The following is a 25,773-nucleotide window of genomic DNA, read 5'->3' as shown; positions in this document are numbered from 1 at the left end:
TAAATTTAAAGGATATAATCAATGGAAAGACAAAAAGTAAGGACAAGAGGGAAGTAGTCTGAAGTGAATAACTGAGACAAGGATTCCACCTTATTAACGAGCTCCTAGCGAGTTTATAATTTTGCGGTGTCTGTCCGTCTGTCCGTACGTTAGTACCGAGTAGACCGATTACCGATTACGATAAAATGTAGATGAATTTTTTATCAAATTTGTAGATCGGAGTTCGTGAATTGGCAATGTAGCCCAAATAATAAAGAAAGCTCTTTTGACATCTCCGTGAGTTATGAACCGAATTGCATGAAATTCAATATACGTAGGTATAGCATTCACAGTGCCCTTTTCGCATCTCGACCATTTATAAACCGAATTGCAAACTTTTTTATTTATGAAGGTATTTAAATGAAATGTGATACATAACCACTTGGAATAAAAGCAAATGTAGCGCCATTCTCCAAATTTGGTTTTGTGTAGGATGTGCAGTGCCAACTTTCTTATTTATTGGAAGCAATTAAATGAAATTTTATACATATACACTTTAAATAAAAGCAAAACTAACATCAGGTTTAAAATTTGGTTTTGCACATGCTATAGCCATACCCAGGAGATCGTTTTCTATATTTGTTTAGTTTATTTAACTCTTACATCGATACGTAGAAAATAATAAGAGCAATGGAGTGTGAAGAAGGAAGATATGGTCCTCGCAATACGTGAACGACACACTAATAATAGTAATTTACAGAGGTAAAACAGATGAAGGAAAATGAGAGATACTGCGAAAGGGAATGGAATTATAAATGTCGAAAAATTGAAGATGATGAGATTTAGGAGCTAGCCTCTGATCCGCACTGAAAGAATAATAAAACTTAGTTTGTCTACATCGAGGTCTACATAAAAGGGACATCACGATGCTAGAGGATAGCCCAGGGGCAGACGAAATGAAATTTATTGACACTCTAACGGAAGAAAAAAAAAATTAAGGGTAACAGAAGAAATAATGATTGCCGGCGATCTAAATGGAAAAACAAGAAGGAAAATTAATGTTGAAACAGTAGGGCAGTTTGGGGAAAAGGGTCTAAATGACAACGGAGAACGAATAATTGATTTGTGTGAAATATATAACCTCAAAATAGCAAACGGATTTTTTAAACACAAGAACATTCATGAATATACTTGAACGCAAGAGATACGAAAACTCAAATCAATCGTCGACCACAGATAATAGTAAAGAAGAGCGCTATAATAACAATCAAAGATGTAAGATTGAAAAGAGGGTCCGATTGCGATAGCGACCACAAACTGCTAGTAGCAAAAATGGAGTTCTGGTGGCGGGATAGGAAAACGATAAAAGGCAACGATGATACGCCGACAAAGGGAGGAAAAGTCCATAAAGAAGCAACGCTAAAACTTTAACTGATGCAAGATGAAACAGTAAGGGAATTGTATGCAAGAAGATAAACGAGTTTATATGCCATACCATGGAAGAAACGTACATACACATTAAGAATACCATTAAGGAGACCGCACTTGAAGCACTAGAAGTAGAGAAAACATGGAAAGAATATAAGTGGGCATTTAACGAAACAATCACGGATGCAATTAACCTGAAAAAACTATACGGAAAATGGGTAAGCACGAAAAAGAATGAAGATTAGCAAGTATAGAGAGAAGAATAGGGAAGTAAAAGGGCAAAGAATGCCAATACTTCGACCAATACATCGGAAGGACAAGAATCACGGAATTCTGGAAAGTCATAAAAGCGCTAAGAACAAATAACAAACCGAAAGCACACATATCAGGGAAAAGGAATAGGATAAATATGACAAGGATCGTTTAACGGAAAAAAGGGACGAATTTATAGAACAATGAGAAGAAAGTAGGAATTCATGAGGAAGATATAACGGAAATTACACAAGCTGATGTTACTAGGGTAATCAAATCAATTAAGAACAATAAATCACCAGGATCTTGAGATATCGCCCCGGAATTTACGAATAATTACTTCGCATGATCAGAAACACGTTGCAGCAAGTAATAAACGGTGAATAAATGTTCGACGAGTGGAAACAAACTTATCAATATTCAAGAAAGGCAAACGAAAAATATGTGAAAACTAGAGAGGAATAAACGTAATAGCAACGCTGCGAAAAGTCTATGGAAAGTTACCAAGAAATAAAATAGAGGAAACATAGAAAGAAAAATAGGAGGAGAACAAGCGAGTTTCACAGTGGGGAGATCAATAATGGACCATATATGTGGCAATTCACTTACCACTTATGGAGTACCGAGAAGCAAAGTCTGGAAAGTTATGGCCGAAATGGCTTTTAGGCAAACTCATAGAGGCACTGAAAAACATGTAGAGAAACAACCGAGTAGCCATCAAATCAGGAACGAAAACAAAAACAAATTTTGAAACAACTAAAGGTCTACTACAAGGTTGATCCACATCAACGGCTCTTTTTAAAATATACCTAGAGCATACCTTAAAACTTTGGAAACGGAAATGTGAAGGAATAAGAGTGCCGATAATAAACGAGTACTTATACACATTACATTTTGAAGACGATCAAGTGGTTATTGCCCAAGACGTCATTAACTAAAATTTTAGATAGCATCAAGGATATGGCAAATGGTCGCTTATGCTTTCTCCCAATCGTCTGATCGCTAGATGGCTTCATGTCCATCGATTTAAAAGAGAACAGATGAACCGACTACGATGAAATTTTGCTAGTGGATTCTTTATCGAAAAATGTAGATCGGAGTTCGTGAATTGGCATGTAGGTAAAAAAAATAAGGAAGGTTATTTCGACATCTGCGTTAGTTATGAATCGAATGCATGAAATTCAAACTGGGCTTTGGCACCTTTAATTATATATAATTGTCTAATCCGCCTTCGCTTCTCCCGATCTGCCAACATAAGCTAAACTATTAACACATGACTTTTCCTAGTTTTCTCCCATTTAAGGTATGCTTCATCTGATTATGAAACAATATGTTTTAAAAGCCCATGCGATGTTTTGGATTATGTATTAACGAGTGACACAGATCGTTACTAGGCTCGTCCGTCCATTTGTGTACATGAACTCGTGAACGGTTTCGAATTTTCGAATCCTGCTTTCAGTTTTCAGTCAAGAGATTAACTGATTAAATTTTTGTCATTTGGACTTTCTGTCCGACCGTGTGTGTTTGTCGCTCGTTGTCTATACTGGTTTGAAACAGTTTAGTACAAAATGGTCACCTCAATATGTCTTCAACTACATAAACAAGAACACGTTTGCAACTTCAATCAGGAATAGTTTGGAAAATAAAACAGACAACCTCATATTCAGGGAAGAATGATGTTTTATCTGACCTCTTGGCCCTTTTGCACTTTAAAATAGGCGGTGGTCCTCTTCGAACCTAAATTATGGATGGCGTGCTTCAAAAATATCCCCTAACTCTGCTTTGTATGACTGGAAATCAGTCTGTACCGCTTACAAGACTATCGTCATCAGGTTTCTACTCTCCAGAAACAGAATTTCATCTAAAAATAATCTGTATACGACGATAGATGATGAAAATAATGGCCGACTGTGCAAAAGTTAAAAGTGATGGTTCAGTGAGGTTTCTGTTTAGAATATGTTCTCGATGATACAATTCAAAAGAGAAATCGCCTTTAACGGCTGTAACTCCTTGTGCAGTTAGACTTCTCAGACTTACTGCTGGACTGCTATTAATGTTTTAACGGTTGGGTATTGCCATTCTATTTAAGTTTGTCCACCCCCGTTTTTTTTCTATCATTGACAGTTTCAGAGCATGGGTATTCCTTTGTAAACGCTTTACCACTTCAGACTGATGTACTTTTCACAACGCAATGGTACCTATTTGTTTGTGATATTGATTGGATATATTTTCCCGTTTGAAGATGCTTACAACATAGCAAAACCTTTCATGCTTAGATAGCAACTTTGACTCACTGTTGTTAATGTTAAGTACTAACTTATGCGTAATTTTCTGTTGAAAGATGATGGAACTTTATTGATTAAAACAGGCTCTTACTTCTTCTATTATTGTAGGACAACGTATTTTACACCTTTGACGCCTCCAGTATTTCTCAAGCCACGAATTTTACTTCAAAAAGATATTCGGAAAATGAAAAAGTGTCATAACGATCTAAATCATGCCCTTATACATTACTGTAAAGGTCTTTTTTAACAAAAATCGACGGTTTTCGACAATTTTTGCACAAGGAAGGCTATTACTTACAGAATTTCGATTCTTTTATCACTAGAACGACCAGAAATCCTTGTTAAAAGTAAATTGGCGGTATAAATCACAGCAACAGGCATAAGTTGTTGGCAGTCTACAATTCTAGAACCACTCCTTTCGTGTATTTTCATCTCTTCCGCAGAAAATCATAATGCAACTGCAACACACAGCGTTTTCTATGTCCCTAGCAGCGGAATTCGATTGTACCCTCTTTACACACTCATTCATATGTAAATTTAAAGAAAAAGAGGAAACAAGCGGAATATCAATTGCTCGTTCTCCATTAAAATGTCATACTACAGCAAGGCTGAAATTATCGAAACAGTCAAAGTTGTATGGGAATTTTTTATGGTATCCTTCTCTGAAACTTGGGTAATGTTAATTAAAATGACATTTGAAGGTGCTTCAGTTACATAATGCTTCAGAGGTTGCATTGTACCTACTAATAAATTAAAGGTCGATTTCTGCAGCTCAATCCAGGGATTTTATTGTATGAATTGAAATGCAAAGTAGGTACATTCGCAAACCGAAACTGAAAATGAGATAAACTACTTAAACTTGTCATGTCTACTTATAACATTTTAGCTTTTTACTCTTTTTGCAGGTTTCCAAACGTAGGTACATCAATGGACACGGAGGATGTATTTTTACTACCTACATAAATGCTACTGTTTCAAGAGCTTTGAGGTATAAAACTTTGTACTCAAGTAAAACGGCAAAAAGCAAAACGGATTTGGTTTCTACAATGACAGGGGGACACGAAATGTTTATTTTTGAGTACTATCGTTTGTACTTTGCGTTTTGTCGCTGTAAAATGCAATTCGAAGGTAGGAATGTTGTTTTTTTCGCCAAACTGGATGAATGCCAGCTGCCTTCCGCGCTGGTAAGTAAATAGGTATAACGATAATTCACTAATTTTCTATAGTTGCCCGATTCACCGATAATGGAGATCATCTAATCAAATACAGTGCGAGGAAATAGTTTCGTCAAACAAATCTCGATTTTTTATGGCAATCTACCTACAATATACACAGAGAATGATTCTAACGTATTCTCCTCTACGCATTATAGAGGCAAGATAAGGTTCGGCGTTACTATTTTCCCGCGGTTTACAATGGCCCGTTTGAAGATGTGACCTGGCAAGTATAAGGGTTGCTAGACAGGGGTAGTTTTCAACAATACCTGCATAGTTACCTAGAAAACAGTGGCGTGCCTACAAGCTGCTTTTGTCACGAACATGTGCCAATTTTTAAAGGCGCCAAAGAGAGTTTCGCAAGTTTTTGGTGATTTGACTAGCGCAGAGTAGGTACTTCCGAATGCGTTGCATTACTAGACGCAGTTTGAGGTAGTAATTTAATCTCGCGGTGAGAAAATTAATGTGCCGTTCGTTTTAAATAGAATCACATACTAAGCGGGTCATAGATTAGAGTGGAATGGCCTGGGAAAGAGTCCCGGGAAGTTAGGGGTAGTTTAGAAGCGACTCAAGCCACAAGCAACTTACTATCGGGTGCAATGCACTTTCTAATCTATTTTTAAGTTTCTTCAGAGATAAATTAAGTTTTGATAGACAAAGACCGTTGAGTAATGTTTAATTCATGCGTTTATACACGCATTTTCTTTAAATTTAATTGCGCTTACTACTTGATAACGTCCTATCGAATCGGAAGTTCGGGGTTTAAATATCAGTTACAGTAATGATAATTAAAAGCGAGAGGGTGTCGCTTTTGGAACGTCGCTTGTAACTGTTTACTATTTCTTCGAATATTACGCACTTCCCAGAAAGAGCGCGTTACGTTCACTTTCTTCTTAGAACATGATTTAACGATTATCATCGAAGTGAATCAACACCTGCCGGAAATTCAAACTAAAGAAAACCTTACGAAACAACCCTAAAACTAATAATTACTTAACTATACGCATTGAATTTATTACTCGAAAAAATAGACAAAAACACTGCGCAGCGCGTTTGCGCGCCTTAATATTCAAAATTGCAATAATCCCAATCTCAACTAGCCTTCTTTGCACACTTGCATATGTTTATAAACTACGCACAAATAAAAAAAAAATTTGCAAAAACAAATTGCGTGCTAGCGTTAAATAAAAGCGAAGGTTACATATAGAAAAATAAATCCCTACCTCTGCCATTGTCCAATTCGCGCCTCTCCATTAAACGCAAATGCAATTTCGGCAACGTCACACGAAAATAGACAAAATCAATTAAAAAATGTTCATAATAACAACCGATAAACTGTTTAGTTTGTTTAAAAAAAAAGACTACATCTCGTACTGCACGAACCCATAGACTACTTGCACCGCACTAACGCACTGGAAACCAGGGGACCTTAAAAAACATACGGGCCAATCAAATTTCGGCTGCATGAAATTTAATTCGTCCTTTTTTGAATAATTCATAAAGAACAAAGTTGTTTGCACTCTTTATGTAGTTTACTACGTTAATAGAGTGAGAGTTGAAGCCATTCATAAAATTCCTGAGGTTCCTTATGTGTGATCGAGCAATTTTAAACGCACTTTCGATGATTGATGTCAGTTTTGCTCGATTTTTACCTGAAAAATACGGTGCAATTTCGCTACACGCGCGCACGAATTAACTGCTTTGTTTTTATGTGCTGTAATAAATTGTTTACACCTCTTTACGGGGCAGATTAATTTTTAATTATATATTTAAGTACGCTATCTTAAAAGGAAATCTTTTGGTGGTGGTCATTTTTTTTTAATAAACGCAGGTGAATATCGCAGTTTGGGGGCAGATTCAAATCGATTGCATTTCCCTTTCAGTAGTAACATTCAATAATAAATCTTATTATTCAATGGTAGTAAACGGCGCATTTTCGATTTTGATCGTGTGTAGATACGTACGGATTATGCAAACCTTCTCCGCCTACCCCACATTGGAAAATTAAATGAAATTTTGACGATATTCACGTAAACCTGAATTACAACCAAAGTCCAAACCAATTGATGCATTTCCGTTACAGTTTTATATGAATATATAATGTAAACGGCGCCATTTTAATATTTACCATGCGTTTGTGAATAAAAAATCGAACAAATGAAGCTATGCTCAGTCCGAAATTGACGCCATTATGCAGTGAGAAGTTTTAGCAAGTATTCATTGCGTCAAAAAAGTTACTCTCTTCTCGGAATCAGGTATTTCGCCATGCATTATTTGACCCCTAATTAAGTCAGATTTTTAAAGATCGCAGGTGCATTTTTTTAAATAGACTATCAGACAACTAAATCAAGCAAATTCTGTACATAGGTATATAATATAATTATGCTCTACCCTTCTGGAAGATACCGAATGCGAAGTCATTTGGTAATAACGTTGATATTAAAAAAATATTATGACAATGTTATACCGAAAAACATGATCAAATTCAACATAATAATATTAACATTATGTTTATTATTTTAATCTTTAATATTAGCATCTGCGAATGGTCTGGCTTAGGTATGTATAACTGGGCTAATTTTTGTTGTCCCCTTCATTAGCCGAGTCACTCACTGAAGATTTTAAAACAATGAAGATTTCGCGTCGACAGGTTGACAAAAACATATTCGTGAATGGATTTTTTCCGCCCCAAAACATTTCAACGTCACGAGAAGGGGTTTCCATTCAATCAACAGTGCCGCATCTTTTACTTTGCGGATTCAAACGTCTTTCTTTTCATTTTTCTGTTAAAAATGTTAAAAAATACTGTCGTGCGTCTCCAAAAAAAAAATTCGCCCCGGAGAACTCGCTCCTATAAGTACCAAAGAGGGAAAGTCGCCCTCTAGACATTTTCCCTCGGTACATGAACCCCTGGAAGATTCGACGATGAACGATAGAAGGGTGTCTAATACCTGCACAAGAAATTTCAAATTCTTTTTTGCTTCAATAACGCCTTATGCAAAAAGCTCTACCTTGAAATATAAAATGAGAAACTAGGCTTCGCGGACCTAAGCTGATTCGACGTTATCAGAAATTCACACATTCTTGAGGAAATAAGTCCGTGAAGTTGTAGTGTTCGCTTGAAAGGAACTAAGTTCTAAGTATCTCATTATTTTATGGTCATTTTGTGCTAATTTGTGCTGATAATTTAAAATATTTAGCTAATAGGTATACACACTTTTCACAAAACACTCCATTACACTGTAGTGTCAACATTGATATTTTCAAAACTGATAATGCTAATTTAAAGTTTTATGTTTATCACGTTAATGAGAAATTCAACATTTCCAGATGACGCTCCTATAGTAGGTAGTTAGGTACCTACTTATTACAGTAGTGTCAACATTGATAGGTACTTTTTTTTTATTTTCTATAATTTTGGACTCATTGCTAGGTTGTGCTGCTAATTTAAAATGTTGTGCTAATGAGTAACTGACATTTTTTGTATTACGGAACTTCGCAGTCTGGTGTCAACATAGATATTTTGAAGATTATCTTTTACTGAAACTTTTGGTAATTTGTGGTCTGGAAGTTTATCTATTTAATGACATTTGCGAACTCTAGTGTTCACATTGAATATTCCTCGGAATATTCTATTACCTACTCTAATTTTCTTTTATACAATAATGTAATTAGCAATTTAATTTTTGCTTATGACACTAGGTATTATGTAACACTTTATCGCCGACAATTTGGTCATGTGTTGATCATTGCTTTTAATTTGACATATTGTGTATTCGTTAAACATTTGGGGAACGTGGGGAAATATCGACCGCAGGGGTCCGGTTGATTTTACCCGATTTTTTTAAATTATTAAAAACTTAAATGCTTAAATGCAAAACTTATAGCACTATTCAGTAACAAGCATTTGTCAAGTTTTGAAGCAATTGTAGTCGTAAATGCACCAGCAAGTCCCTAAAATCCTTAAGTAGTCGATATTCCCTCACGTTCCCCTACTTGAGTGGCACGAAGCACCATATTTTTATACATAATAGTTACACAATTCCATATTTTAAGAGATTTCCTGTATAATTACTCGTAATGACAGTAATTATTGAGAACGCTATATATGCACTACAGTTTGGAACCTATTTTATTTTAATAAATTTAATATTCTTAAATAAGTAACTATACCTAGGTATGTGAAGTGCCTATGTATCAAATTGCATTTAAATGCTTTGACGAATAAGAAAGTATTATGAAATATTTTGAAAAGTCGTTAGTTTCACTTATACTTGTAGTGTTTACATACCTATAAAGTTTCAATTAAATATCTTCATAAATAAAAAATTAGCATTGCAAAACCAAAAATATCGGTACGCACGGACTCCTTCCACCAAGCCCTTTGAAATGAGCCCCAGAAGTAGTGTTGTGACGGACGGACGGACGACCAAGTGCAGCCAATAGCGATTTTTTACTTTTAGGAAAATACACTAAAAAGGAATTACTCATTAACCGAATAAGCACATCTTAAATTAGCATCTCGAAATGTGCACAAAAGTATGGTGAAATCATTTTTTGAAAATATCAAATTGAGACAGTTTGAAGTTGGCGAGTCACCAGAAAAAATGGAATTACTCATTAACGTGATGAGCACCACATTTAAAATTAGCAGCACAAATTAGCACAATATTATAAGATACTTAGAACTTAACTCCTTTCAAGTGAACACTATAAATTCACGGACTTGTCATTTTTGGTATTTTGAGGAAATCCACTTTAAAGTTATATAACTTTTCAACATATATGGTCAAAATGGATGATGTGTTTGCTTTTGAAAGTTTTAAATGTCGACCTGACTAGAAAAAATCAGTATGTTTTGGATTAAAAATGTTTCAGACGGTACATTAATTTTCACCGAACTATCACAAGTTGCATTAGGTTTGGCTTTGGATTTCTCGTGAAAATCGTTTCAAAATCAGGCAAGAGCGTCTTCAACACAGAAAACTCTGTTTATTTTCAGTCACTGGTATGGTCTGAAAATGATATCTGACTGACAAAAAAGAGATTTCAGGCTGAATGGTAAGTATTTTTCACAAGAATCGAATTCCAAAGACAGAACTGCACCAGTATGGACCGTTTTCGAGATATGGGCAGTCAAAAAGCCAAAAAGGCATGTTTTGGTCAGTTTCGTGAAACTTAAGGATGCTTGGCGATTACTTTTAATTCATATGCGACTCAAATTTTTGGAAAAAAATTTATTTTGCCTTTTGCCTTTGTTTTTTATCTATTATCTTAAATTAATTCCATGGTAATATCAACTGGTCAGCTCATCACCTTATTGCTTTCTGCATTGAATAAAAACACTATTTTTATTCCTTGATTGAGTTTGACTTTCTGAGATCTTACTTCTCATGTAAAGAAAAAGGGTAAAAACTGCCTATTTTAGATATCATAAAGTATAATCCATGTATTGTAGTAAAAAAGAATTTTGGTCAAACGTTTCTTATTCATTTGTTTTTGTACCAAAACGAATAATATTAAAAGATGACATCGATCTGGTTAGCAAATTGAGTAACCTTCCAAATGCGGCATTTACATCTTTAATTAGGAGATAACAAAAACTGAAGTTTGGGTCCATCTCGATATAAATTTGACGTTTTCGAGCATCGGGATATTAATTTAATAGGAGATGTACACGGCGTTTATACAAAGGCGAAATATTTTAATCTTCCGTGGTGGGGTGTATTTGGGCTAATTTTTTTTGGAACCAGTTTCTTGGAAGCGACTTTGCTAGGAGGAATATTCTTAGCAATAAACGTTCTCGGGACGAGTAAATCTATATAATTATGAGAATAAATACCTATGCAAATCTTTTTCGTACTAAAGATTTTATATAACATTGAATGAGGGCTTTTGGTCCCTAAAGCTTAAAAATAAAGAACATAGTACCATAATCTCCCTATTTGATTATATTTTTGGATTCAGAATTTTCAATTTACAATTCCCGAATGCTTTGAGCTGAAGGCAACCGAGAAAAATTTGTATTTGTCCAAATACTTTGTTGGTTAGAAAGTGGAAATTCTCCTTTGTGGCACAGAATTTATCTGGGACGAGTTTACATAATGGCGAGTTTTTGTGAATCAGTAATAACACTGAAAGAAAGTGACCTATCCAAATAAACTTTTATCGTTCTGGTCTCTGGGCTGTACTACACCGTTTAAGAAAGAAATCACAACAAAAAAGCTTAAACTGAAGGATTAATAGTGGTACAGACGGACAAAGTGCGGACAATAGGGTTCATTTTCCTTTTGGTAATGCGATAAAAGTACTTCTCTACACACTAAGTCAAAAATGGGGGACAAATTGATCTATTATTCACCCTCCCCCAATTACAACGTGACGAATTTCAAGATTCATTAACATGTTGGCTACTCCAACAACCAGAAAAGGCTAGCAACGAAAAATCAATCAAAACTGATTTCAAGAGACCGCTTGTTGGAGAAATCGAATGCCAAAGTTCCTTTTCAGTAAACACACCTTTAAAAAAATATAGGTATGGACGTGGCTTATCGGTGAAGTTAAAAAATACAAACTGAACCTATACCCAAAGAATTCTCTATTTCGTTCCTTTTGATCAAAATAGCAAATTTTGCACACAAAAAAACGAAATATTTGTCGGTATGTATACCAAAAGAAAGAAACCATTTCCCTTTCTACCAAAAATACAAATATTGAAAACATCAATATATCATATTTAAAGGAACTTTTTAAATCCATTGATTTCTTGCCATCTTCAACGAGAAATTTGATAAGGGTAAACAGCCACTACACACCAGAAACTGACCTGGAAGTGTAACCACCCCGTAGCAATTCTTAGCCTACACTACCCCCTAGAGGAATTCAAAATCAGGGCCACAACTGACCTGGACAAGACACATTTCACCTCTCCACAACAACCAAATTCGAATTTCACCCCCCGAAGCATAAACGTAATCCCAAAGCAGCAAGTTAACACAGATTAACTGCTAACAATCCATCGAAGCTCCGGAAATACGAGTTAATTAATTTGTTGCAGCTTGCAAGTCCCCGGAAGAAACTTCTTAATCCGGTACTGTCTGTAGTTAGTCTTCAATGGAATTACGTAAAAGATTTCTCTTTTTAATTACAAAGCGATATTATAAATAGTAGTAATTATCTCAATTTGAGGTGAGAAATTTTTAATTGCACTGTTACTCTTTTGGAGACGTTTATGGTCGTTTAAGTACCATCATTTTAAAGACTTTATGAAGCACACATTAACATTTTAATTATAATAAAACTACCGAAATCATTAACCAAAGTAGACACTGTTATAATTAACAAAGAAGAAAATGTTGCCCATTTCAAATTCAATTGACAGATCGTCTTTCACATGGTTTCGAAGCATTGAATCTTCCTGTTCTGACTTTCGCCTTAACACGTGAACGGCCAAGCTGCGGGTGATTCAAAAAGTTGAAATCTACGTCACGTCGTTTAGATTCATTTGTATTAAGAACTATTAATTTTCATCAGACCTCAAACTCGCGCCTACGTTCTTCTTGCGTGGACAGTGTTTTCCTCTTCTCGACTTTTTGTCTACAGAACAGCGCTTTTTGTGCTTCCTGTTTCAAGGAGTTAACCCAAGAAGCCCAAAATTTAATGAAGGGTGCATCAAATTTGAGCCAAAGCGTTTTGAATTATCGTGGGAATGGCCGGGTGGACAGATAACCAGACTTTTTAACGTTATCGCAGATAAAGTGGCGGGCTACTTAATAGCTGTTGGCAATTACCTATCGTATGCCCTATTTATTAAATTTATCTAATGGCAATATTCGCCACTATCTCTATAGGGATAAATCGATTATTTAATCATCGAGATTCAATATAGGCACAATAATCAAAATCTACACTTTACAGGGTATTAATACTAAGTCGTTAACACGAAAACGGCGAAAACTCATTAAAACAAACAACTTTTCTTAGTTTCAATCTTTGATTTGGTGTCCCGGTTAGAAGTTAGTGGTGTTCCTTTGTTTTTAGAAAAATCGTCATAACTCCATTATTTTAAGGACTATGGAAAAATCAAAAAATTTTAATACTATCTTTCAAAAAACAACTGTATTTGCAATTAAGTATTTTTTTATTTTTTCAAATAACAAAATACCTAACGCTTGATCAAAAATTTCAAAAAATCTTTTGATAAACACCAAATCGATTTTTGAAAACAAAGGATTTGCTCCACTAACATTTGTCCTAAACATTTTCATTCTTTTTCAATTTCGCTTTCCAAAATTCCCCCCTTCGCAGGATAGATAGAAAAAAATTGTTTAGGACAAATGTTGTAGTAGATAGTGTAGGGATTTTATAAATGTTTTACTTTCAAAAATCGATGGGGTGGATATCAAAAAATGTTTTTTTGAAATTTTGGATCGATCGCTATTTTATTATAAATATATTATGTTTTTTATGATTCACACCATGCAGGGTGTTCCAGTTACGATGTCCCGATAGAAAAACTTTTCCTGTATTGGATTTAACATTTTCGCCCCCTTTACAGTTGCGCTTGAGGACGTATCTCAAATGGTAACGTGGCAACCGCGCAATTTAACTTGTTTTTACAAAATATCTCACAGCTTTAAAAAATATAAGAAAAAGGATAGAAATTATTTATACCTACTCGAATTTTACATTAAATAACGATATCTTTTTCTTCTATTGCACGGTTTTCGAGTTAGGTATAGTGTTGTACTTTTTTAAAAGGGACATGTATATATCTTTTTTAATGTGCATACTACTGAATTCGGAATTTTGTTATAAAAGCGACAATTTTGGTTAAATGGGAAAAGAGTTGCGCTTTTCCGAGCACAATTAATTCTATAAGAAAAATATCTACACGATGTTTTTAAAATACGAAAAAACATAAGGGAAAAAAGTTTGATATAATCGAATTCTTTTTTCAAATGAAACGTATATATCTGTATATGTCAGAGTGTAAGAACTCCTCTTCAAGCAATCCCAAAAACTGTCTTACTTAATGACAGAAAATCTAATAATGGCTGCAATTTTCGCAGTACCTACTCGGTGTCCCACATAAAAATTCTACATTTGTTGTGCCTAAGTTTAATTTTCCACCTCCAACTATTATATGAAAAATATCTAATGTCTACTTTAAAAAAGGCATAATAATGAATCGGAACGGTCGAAAGTAAAAATGCTAGGCCAGCAGGGATATACTGTGCGTCCCTTGAATGAGCGATGTAGGAAGATATTTAGGGAAAGTTTACCATTTTATTATTATATAAAGTATTGATTATAACACAACTAAGTAGAATATCGTATAAATGACGTCATAACCGACGCTTTATATGATTGGACGTTGCTTAGAGACGCCCTCACTTTATAATGGCGCCCTTATATAAACTATTTACCCTATACAATTCCTAAATTTGATTTTCCACCGACGATCATTTTTTCAATTTCCTCTCTCCGTCCTGTACCCACGTTTTCCAATGGATGCGAAGACCAGTCATCCCGCATATATACACCCACAAGCTCATGAGTACCTATGTTCGGTAAAATGATGGATGGGTGAGTGCAACAGATGATTAATTGATCAGAGGGGATGACTTATTCGTTTGCGAAAATAACAAGCAAAATGGTAGCGACCGAACTACAAATTCGTTCTTACACCGAAAGTGTATCAAACCCATAATCAAACAATCCACTGAAAGTTGTAGTTGAATTTAAATTTTATTTAGTTTGAAATGATCTATTTTTGCTGACACAAAACTGATCTAATTACTCTAATATGCCCATTCCAGGTGTACGAGGTATAATTTAGAGCTACTTAATTACTGTGGGTAAATGCCACTGCGAATTCAAATTGTAGGTAGGTATATAATCGTACAAAATTACTACCCACGAATCATTTCTGATCTAAAAATAAACAATTGGCATGCATTAAAACTTGCTGAGATTTTATACGACCTAGTCGATAGCTTAATCCTGGCCCTGCTTCTAATTTGATCGATAAGCTATAAAATCAATGGAGTTGCCCTAATCTGTTATGTCAATTTTGGTCTGATGATTCTGACAAACCATCACGTTTCTAGTGTCTCCCGGTAGACAAACACACAAACAAACACTCACGTCAATACTTTCGCTGTTTCTAGTCGTAGAATTATCATACTTCTATGTATCTAGAAGGAAAAAAATGGAATAAAATGGTAAAACTTATATTTTTTGTTAAGTTTTCTTGAGGCAATCGATTTCGACTAATAAAGTCATCATCAGTCATCATCAAAAATTGCTGGAATATATTTTTATTCGAAACCAATATGTGTGTATCCTGATTTTTGAATTTTCTTTCGAAATCTATAACTTTTCATTGAGAAGTCTGATCGAAAAAGTACGAATTGTTTTGGATTCTCGCACCAAAATTAATAAGAAAAAGTTTTCCCGAGAAATTTTGGTGCAGTCGATTTTTGGTAAAAAAGGAAGGTTGTACACTGCCTTTTTTTGAGCTCTGAAAAAAAAATTGTCTCAGATCGACCCGGAAAAATTTTCTTATAGAATGTGGCCTGTAGAATCCATAATTTCAAACAGTTCCAAGATTGGGCTACTAGTTCAAAAGTTACAGCCCTTTGAAATTTCTTTCGAAATTGGTTTCTAGTCTATAACTTTTGATTGAGAAGTCTGATCGAAAAAGTACGAATTGTTTTGGATTCTACGCACCCAAATTAATAAGAAAAAGTGGTTTCCCGAGAAATTTTGGTGTAGTCGATTTTTGGTAAAAAAGGAAGGTTATACACTGCCTTTTTTTGAGCCCCGAAAAAAAAATTGTCTCAGATCAACCCGGAAAAAAAATTTTCTTATAGAATGTGGCCTGTAGAATCCATAATTTCAAACAGTTCCAAGATTGGGCTACTAGTTCAAAAGTTACAGCCCTTTGACTTTTCTTTCGAAATCTATAACTTGATTGAGAAGTATTTTTGGTAAAAAGGGAAGGCTTTTTTTTAAGCCCGAAAAAAAAATTGTTTCAGATCGACCCGGAAAACAATTTCTTATAGAATGTGGCCTGTAGAATCCATAATTTCAAACAGTTCCAAGATTGGGCTACTAGTTCAAAAGTTACAGCCCTTTGAATTTTCTTTCGAAATCTATAACTTTTGATTGAGAAGTCTGATCGAAAAAGTACGAATTGTTTTGGATTCTACGCACCAAAATTAATAAGAAAAAGAGTTTTCCCGAGAAATTTTGGCGCAGTCGATTTTTGGTAAAAAAGGAAGGTTGTACACTGCCTTTTTTTGAGCTCAGAAACAAAAATTGTCTCAGATCGACCCGGAAAAAAAATTTCTTATAGAATGTGGCCTTAGAATCCATAATTTCAAACAGTTCCAAGATTGGGCTATATAGTAAAACTAGCTATACACTTGCAACAATATGTATATGATAAATTTTATAATTCTTCATAGCTATCCCTATACGTATTATATTTTTTGATAGCTATTATTATATTTTTAATTACCTTTAACATACATTTTTCTCCGTGAGGTTTGTCCTGGAGCTGAAAGTAACAAATCAGCTGGGGCATCAGGTTGTAACGATTAACATCAAGTTTAACAACCTGATGATGCACCCCTTGCCTACTTACTCTCATTTTTAGACATAGGTACAACATATATTTACATACAACCGCTTAAGAGAGTTTAAACACCACCAATAAATAGGTGACGTTAAAAATGGTTTAATGGCTTATATAATGCTATAAACCCCAACAGCACACTGGTTTAATGTCAGTGGCGTTCCCTGGTGAAATAAAAAATTTGAATTTTCCAGAGAACTTCTTATAATGTGGGTGTCCTGAAAACTATTGGAGATCAACCTTACAGCAAATTGAGCAAAATTTATGGCGGTAGGTAGTTATTGTGCTGCATCGATCCGTGCAACCAACTGCAGGTGCCATAAGCTTGAAAATAAAGCTCTTTCATATGGACCGATTTTACCAAAAGGCTTTAATTCATTTGCATTTGAATTTATTCACTCTTTAGTCTGAATTCCTTTTCCAACGACTTCAAGTCCTGAATTAAAAAGTGGAAGCCTATTATAGAGAGAGTGAGAGATTCGATGATAACGTAAAATTTGATGATAAAATATCTAAATCATTGTTTATGTACTACATTTTCGTTTAGAAATGGTCGAAACACAATTACATATTAAAGGTACATGTTCGCTATTAAAGGTGGCAACCAAACCTCTCAAGCTCAAACCGTTTGAGATAGGTATAGACATGAAAGTTAGAACGCTTTCATTTCAAATTATTTCACATATTTTGAAGTTCAAAATAATTTTGTTGAAACATGGTTTTTCAGTGGGACCGCCACCTTGAATTCTTTTTAATCAGTACATAGGTCATGTTATACGTCACTAGAAAGCTTATTTTTTATCTTTCTTACTATCTTAAGCACGAATGGCTAGAATGTGAACAAAAAAATGTCACAAAGCATTATTGAGCTCAGTATTATTTTCATCGCTGCTTTCGCCGCTTCGACTTTGTCGGCATACTGGGTCGACTTAAATTGGAGCTACCTCGATAGGTGCTTCAACAGATCTTCGTGCTCCAAATATAACTATGCAGCATATTTCCAATCGGCAAAGTTCAGTCGACCCTGGTTTGACATTCCTACAAACACGATTACATCCTATTTTCCTATTTTAACACATATTTAAAGGAAATTCATAAATTGTCAACTTCAGGAATAGCTCTCAGCCTTCAGACTAAGCGATGCAGTAATAACACGATAGTACTAATGCTAGAAGTACGCGAAAAGTATAAGGTTCTTATCTTACTCGAAGGAAATTGTCTAATCTGCAAAAAAACCATTTCTTCAAGAAAAGTTACCTAGGTATTACCTATTCAATTTGGAGAGAAAGGTATAGGTAAGATGCTCCACGCATTCTAATACCTATTGATTAACAGAGCTAGGATTTTGATGATTTTGTATCTTTTTTTCTGAAAGTTTGAGACGTAATCTGTTATATACGAGTATAAACGTGCTTCAGGATGAATCAAATGGCAGCAACTTGTGCAATTTTTTGCATTTTTCGCCATTTTTGAGGAATGGGTGATTTTTTTCTAATTTTGACGGTATTTTTAGCATTTTTTGGAGTTTTTGTGTGTTTTACTTAGAATTTTTTGCATTTTTCAGGAATACTTAGCTCGGGAAAGCGCTAATGTTTTTGATATTTTACGGTATTTCTCTTGGCGAGGTTATAAACATTTGTTAAAGTTTTATTTTTCATGCAGTCTTAGATTTCTAGAACACAATGCAATATTTTTCTTTTCTCGGTAGTTCCGGGTATCTTTACCTGTTTAGAAATGAAGTCTAAAAGCTCCATTATAAGCTAAATGTGTTGCTGTTTTCTTGAAACGTGCTTAATCCACAAACGAATGTCCACTAAGGAATTAAATTAGTAAGTGAGTCAGTAACTTACATACGTGCTTTCTAAGACTTGACTGCAGAGGGTGGAAGTGAACTTACCTAAATGCATCTTAAAAAAAATTTTGTCTTATTCAGTTCCATCAATAAATTTATTTGTTTTTTTTCTAAGTTTTAAATTTAAATTTTTATGTCATTTTTGCGAGATTTTTAAGTCATACCTAATTGCATTTTTTATTTTGCATTTTCGCTGATTTTTAATATCATTAAAATTGATCATCGATTGTAGGTATAACTAGGTAGGTACCTATTAGTAACTTTAACCTAAGTAATCACATGTTAAAACATCTTTGAGGAGTTCCAAGAATCTATCAGGGTTTTAATGGTATCAAAAGATCTCCGAGGATTTTAAAGACTTTGATTTCGATTAATTTTCAATTTCATTATAGCAGTAGCAGAGGGATATTTAGCAGATTCGCTAGAAAATAAGAACAAAATTGCCCTTTTTGTGGACTGGCAAGACCTCAAGCTCTGGACTTGCTTTGCTTGTATGTTCTATCGTGGCTATTGTCATGTCGTATTATGGCACGATTTTCATTTATCGTGCCATAATGATAATACGACATATCAAGAAAAACAATTTTTAGTGAAAGAGACTACAAAAAAATTACCAATTAAATATTTACGAGTATTGATTGGTACAGGCCCTTTACCTTTGGGCACCCTATATAGCATATGTTTTATATTATAAAAAAATCCGCCCTTAAGAAATAAGAATCTCCCTTAGATAGGTGAGGAGTGCTGCGGGATACAGAACAGGTGCTTGATTGTTATGCAAAATACTAAGATGCATCAAATATTGGCAATTTTTCACCTTCTCTCTAATCAGGAGCGTCTCATAACTTTTATATTTTAACTGAGCGTCAGTTTTTCTGCTATACTCATGATTCCATTTTAAACAGGGTTGATTTTGATACCTGAAATCTTTGTAAGTAGAACTCCGTGATGGTCATAACATAACCACCCCCAATTATCAAATTTTAAATTTTAACAACAATTAATTAATTCAACTTATGTGGAAGTAGCTAACTCTTTTGGATGGCGCATAAAGTATTCGTTCAATTATTAATTTACTTAAACAAGATAACCAAAACGACGACATAATTAGTTCTGTCGCATTATTTCGAAATGGAATTTGTTATCATTAAGTTAGGATAAGTCGGATATGAGGCATGTATGTATATAACGGAAAGTTTACATTTTTTTTATCTGGTAACACATGCACTCTAAACGCATCATTAAATTTTGCCGCTTGCATGCGAAAACGTACCAAATTAAAAGGGTAATAATTATAAGAAAAAATCAGTCGTACCTCTACGTTGGCGTGATAAGATTTTTAAGGGTGAGCGTCTCGAGGAACACCAAGAAGTCAAATATTTTGTTATGGATACCCCCGTTACAACCGACAACCGGTTAGTTTGTTTACCTGTTGATAAATACCAACTATTTATTTTCTTCCAAAAAGTTACGATCTACGGTGTAACGCATCGTAGTCGTTGACCCTAATTTACAATAACAATTCTTTCGGCTAGCGGCGTCGGCGTGCAATTAAAACGAAATGGGATGCATCTAAAAACTGCATCCGCTAGTTAACTCTAAAATGTCCGACCTTATTTCCGCACTCATATACCCAAAAATAAAATAGTATAAAGATCCTCCCATTCAAAATTCCAATGCGTTTTTTGTACTCGCAAGAATGCAGTTGTCCAAAAAAATAGTGCGTGGAATGCTACCTTTAAAGTACTTAAATATTTTTCTATTTATATCTCTTTCTTAACTCGAGCCATTACCCTACTCCATCCAAGCGAAGATTATTTATTTTATTTAAAAAGACATTTGCCTTATTTCCACTTACCGTTTTCAGGTCGAGGATGTAACATCTCGACTTCGCCACCGCCGCCGCCGCCGTCTTCATCCGTCATTACTGCAATCGTCATGTGGAACTGAAATTTGTTTGTCGACTTGTAACGCACCGCTTCTCACCGGCGAAAAACAATCACTTACCACCGGATTAATAACGACGGTCATCAATGACATCGGTTTTACATTTGCAATTTAAAGTTGGTGTATATTTTTTTGGCACGATGTTATTTCGCCCCCGAAGTGCCCACTTCTTGATGTACGCACGATCTTTTGAACGGCGGTATTTTCGACCACCCCCCACCATCAGCATCCCCTAAATCTGAAAATACCCACTGATTTATCTGCAATATGCCCCTCACTCCGCGCCCTTGGCTTTAACTTTCAGTGTACAATGTGGGTGGATTCAATTTCTATATATACGTCGACGGGGGTGGAAATGTTACGATAAATAAGTCATCTCGCTCTCGTAATTCGCATTACTAATTCTTATTGCGTGATAATTAGTCAACCTTTTGATAATTACCTACACCGAAATCATTGACAATTCAATTAGGTATACTTTTGAGTGTCGTTGCACGTAAAAAATGTTTTCCATGCGTATAATTCCTGCCTTTGCAAATTTCACTTGAAGATGATTCATTATGTGTATCCACAATTGTATACCTATATATAACTTTTTCCAATATACGTATGCGAAATAATTCGTTTTTTTTCACTAATTTTTGTCTCAGGGTACATAATTGTATTGCATACGACGTGTGTATACTGTATAATACCATCTCATCCCTATATTTTAATTATGCAAACAAAAGCTCGTTATTATATACCTATAGTTTACGGTAGTAAATATTCCTCTGTTTTCATTTTATACATCAAGTAATAGAAAAAGAATCGAACATTCGCAAACAAACATAACACTGTGAATGTGCAACAAACCCAAATTTAAGAATGACTACCCCTATCACCAGGCGAACAAGTTATTTTTTTAATCTAATAATAACCGAAAGTGGTGGTATACATGTATAGAGTGCAGATTATACAGTTCGTACCATACGTGCAAAACGATAATATTGAAAGATGTAGACCTTTTCGTCCCTATTCCACTTCAAATTAAATCCAAAATTTAATTCAAAGCAGTCGTAATTTTCAAACAAATGGTTCCATCTTTCGCACCTTTTCAAGTTCAGGAAATTTGAAACTGATGAAAACTGATGAATTTCGTGTATTTTGAAATAAAGGCATCCAATTTACTTTGCAATTACTGCACAAGTTATGATTTACTGCACTAAAATCATTACGTTGTGATAGACTTGGAATTTTAATTCAAATTATTAGCAATCGGTTACCGGTTTCTGTACTGTTCCAGAGGCTACCTATAAGTCCTACTCTCTTATTTTCTTTCTATTGTTGTGTATACAACGTGATATAGACGTTATTTCGGTCTAAACACCAAAAATAATGACAGGATATCAGAATATTTCAATTTATTAAGTAAATCTGGGAGATTATTTACGAATAAAGCAGATTGGTTAGTTTATTGTAGGTATTTTTTGAATTATTGTATCTCGGTGTCGTTTTTCCTTTTAGAAATGTGTGTAATTGGTTAAAAGGTTAAAGAGCGTGTAAATTTGTTTATGCTTCTTTACGGGTAGTATAGTTTTAGTTGTTTTGTGGAAGACGCAGTTCGTCGGTTTTGAAGTAAAGTGTGCAGAAGAAGTTTACGTTATAGTCAAGTCAAGTAGTAAAAGTTTTTAAAACGGTCTTCAGTGGCGTATATAACAATGTAGACATGGACCCGTGTTCTTTTAAAGCCAACCAGGTCATAATGAATACGAAAAAGAAAAAAAAATACCCTTTAATAAGTAACATTTCTGAAAATTAATAGAAATAGATATAACATTCCGCTCAGTTCTATGTGAAAAAAAGTAGTAATTGATGGGAAGTAATCGACCTTCGTTAGGGTTAAATCGGTGGTGTTTATTAGGGTAAATTAGGCCACGATGAAAGTAATTCAAAAATTTATTTGAAAGTCCAGATATTTCGAGTGCCTATATTGCCTATCCACTGAGGAAGAGTCACGATATCTGGACTTCCAAATAAATTTTTGAATTACTTTCATCGTGGCCTAATTTATTCTAATAAACACCACCGATTTGAAAAAAACTATAATTGGATAGTAGTGATTTATTATACGTTGCCAACTAACCAAACGCAATCAATATAAAACGTTAAAATTCATAAACAATAATACAAAAACATTAAAAAAATACATTATCAATGCTCTATTTATAAATGTCTATTGTTCTAGAAATTTCCGTTCGTCCGCCTGTGTACACGATAACTCGATATCGGTTTCGAATTTTCCAATTCTGTTTTCAGTACACAATGATCAAGGAACTAATGATTAAATTTTGGTCAATACTCGTCAACCGGAAGCGATCTTGTCGCTCGTTTATATTGGTTCAGTATATTAAAGTTTTATTTATTGTCCCTTTTGTCCTGGGCCCTCAACAGGCTTTTTCCAAATTACAGGATTGATCCGCATAATGCTTTTTAGATATGCCCATGCAAAAGGCCTTAAGGTTGTTCTATAGTACTCCTCAAAACTGATCTAAGGAAATTTCCATTTCTGATGCCACAGATGAAAAATTCTTACCCCATCCCAGGTTCGAACACCCACACCCAACGTTCTACCACTGAGCTACACATAATAGCATAATCTTAGTGCTCTAGCTAGGCAGATAGAGACTTAGGGAGCACCGTGGTTGACAGTAAATTTTTGCAATGCATTTTTTTCAAAAGATAAAATTCCCCTTATGTAAAAGTTCATGGATCCGTGCAATAAAAGTTTGTTTCAAATATTGAAAAATTCCTTTAGACTGTAGTCGACTTGCGCTTGGTAGTACCTTTAAATTGCGGGATCAAGCGGAAGGGTTTGTATTTGGAAAAAGTTAGTTCGAGTCTGCGAGTGTGAGTAAACAAAACAGTTCATTCATATGTCGAATAATATATATGTATATACCAAATTTGATGGTTTGATTCGAATTCATGGTGCTTCAAAACGTAGGGGGTGTTTTTACCTCAATGGAATACTTCCCTTACTGACGTGCGGGTGGAAAAATGCGTCACAATCCTGCTGCCAAAAAAAGGAAATAATGCATATTTAAATGTGAGCAATATAGAACAATTAGTCTGGTTATACCCTTGCATCTAAAATCCTCACGAGCATCATAATGAAAGAATAGGAACTGGGAAGAAATAGGTAGGTATAGAAGATATTTTGTGTGAGGGTCAGTTTGGATTTAGGAAGGGAAGAGGTACGAGCGAAGCTATCTTAACCCTTAGATGACTAATGAAAGAGATTAGGGGAGCTCAGGGTCCCTTGGTAAATCATGAGAAGGCATTTGACAAGGAGGATTAACATAAAGGAAAGTATATTGGCATAAAGTTTACACATCGAAGGGTAGGTAGTTGAGAGACTGAATAATGGAGGAGATTGCTATAGTGAGATGCGGGGAACATCGAGTTGAGGCCGAGATTAATCAAGGAGCACGGCTCAATCAGCACTCTTATTCTTCAATGATTACCTTACCTACATTCAAAGGAGCATGGATGGAGGTGGACAAAATGAAAGACATAGGGCGTATGACAGTCCAAAGAGGAAGAGTCCTCGTGCTGCGATTTGCTGAGACAGAAGAAGAGATAGAAGAATTTCTCTAGGAAATGGATAGAACGTACAACATGAAAATCAATATATCAAAAAACAAAGAACATAGTGGTGAGGGGACACGGTACAATGGTAGGTATACGTACAGTTCTCGATAAGCGGAAATCGGCGGGAGAACTAAACCATTGTATGCACCTCGAAAGTAAAATTACATCAGATGGGAGATCAAAAACATAAATACTAATCCGATTAAACAAGGCGAAAAAGTTTAGCTCCAACAATACTGACTTAGACCTAGGGAAACATCTGATGATAAATGCATTTATAGGGTAGGAAGCATTTTATTGTATGGAAGTGACAATTTAAAAGATCCCCTGAGATACCTAGATATGGATTGGATATATTTTAAGATTTGCTAAAGACATTACCTGCTGAAAGGTGCTGTGGAAGGTACAAATGCTAGGTGCAGACCTCAAGTTGGAATACAGAATACATCGACCAAATAAGGGTAGACATGGGGTATATCTAAGATCTAAAGTTCTTATAGTGTCATTAAAATAATTCCGTTAAAAATCCCTCAAATATGCCGCATAAGTAAATAAAATGGTGTAGATACTTATTTTTAATACCTAACATGTGGAACAATCCATAAACATATCAAAAGCTCCTTAAAAAAGGGTTCTAGAATTAATCAGGACCGTAGCTATAGAGGGGGACAAGGCCGCTCTTGGGGCCCGCTTTGCCCGCTCTTGAAAATTGTTTAATATGACCCAACGTAGCATGCTCATAAATGATCCACATGTATCGTTTCTTGTTCTTTCTCCCAAGATAGTTGGTGCATAAATGAGGATTTCGAACGATTTTGGGCAATAAAGTCAATTCCAAGAAAATCGGTACATAGGTATAGGTAGGTACTTATATGTGCCTAAATTACGATGTTGACACTTTGCCGAAAAATATGTTGTTCGCCAAAAATACACATAGACCACATCTTGGGCATTGAGCCATAGAATTTCTCAAGAAATTGATTAGGTATAAATAACGATTTTGTAATCTTTTGGGTAAAAATATTCTGGTCACCAAAAATACATACCTAGGTATAGGTATAGGTAGATATGTATCATTTCTATGGTCATCGAACAATCAAATTTGATCTTATCCCAAAATTGATGCATAGATTACGATTTTGACCGATTTAGGGCATTAATGTGATGAATTCCATAAAGTTAGTTTTTGATAGTTGCACACCTGGAACCTATCATAAGCTTTCATATAAGTATAGCCAGTGGCGGATTTGCAGTCTTGGCCGCCCTAGGCCCCAGGCCACGTAGCCGCCCCTGTCTTAGTACAAATCATATAGACCAGCGAATCTCAACTTTTTTGTAATCGCGACCCCCTATTTTCTGGGTCTGATGACCACGACCCCCTAGTAATTAATCCTATTGCTAATGCCATTGAGGAACCCAGTTAAATGAACTACACGTTAAACTAAATATTTTTTATTTATTGTTAGCGAGTTGAATACATACAACAGTTATGTAATGCCCTTATACGGGGTGTCAATTTTAAAACTATGCAGTCAGCCA

At 34.9% G+C, this 25,773-nt stretch overlaps 1 protein-coding gene across 2 annotated transcripts in view; it reads right to left on the bottom strand.

Moving 5' to 3' along the window:
- Positions 1–20,709, bottom strand: part of LOC116164135 (protein lin-28 homolog) — a 35,277-nt gene extending 14,568 nt beyond the window's left edge. Inside the window, exons 1-2 of one of the 2 annotated variants that reach the window (XM_031478269.1) lie at positions 20,662–20,709; positions 20,513–20,600 (exon numbers count right to left, since the gene is read on the bottom strand). In XM_031478269.1, the coding sequence (XP_031334129.1) occupies positions 20,513–20,600; positions 20,662–20,694 (121 nt within the window). In that variant the 5' untranslated portion in view covers positions 20,695–20,709. Of the gene's footprint in view, positions 1–6,381; positions 6,587–20,512; positions 20,601–20,661 lie in introns of those variants that run through there. The other variant, XM_031478270.1, reaches the window with a different exon arrangement.
- Between the last annotated feature and the right edge of the window lie 5,064 nt (positions 20,710–25,773).

Source organism: Photinus pyralis, unplaced genomic scaffold (genome assembly GCF_008802855.1).
Source record: "Photinus pyralis isolate 1611_PpyrPB1 unplaced genomic scaffold, Ppyr1.3 Ppyr1.4_LG2, whole genome shotgun sequence".
Lineage (NCBI taxonomy): Eukaryota > Metazoa > Arthropoda > Insecta > Coleoptera > Lampyridae > Photinus > Photinus pyralis.
This window is presented reverse-complemented; position numbering and strand designations above follow the sequence as displayed.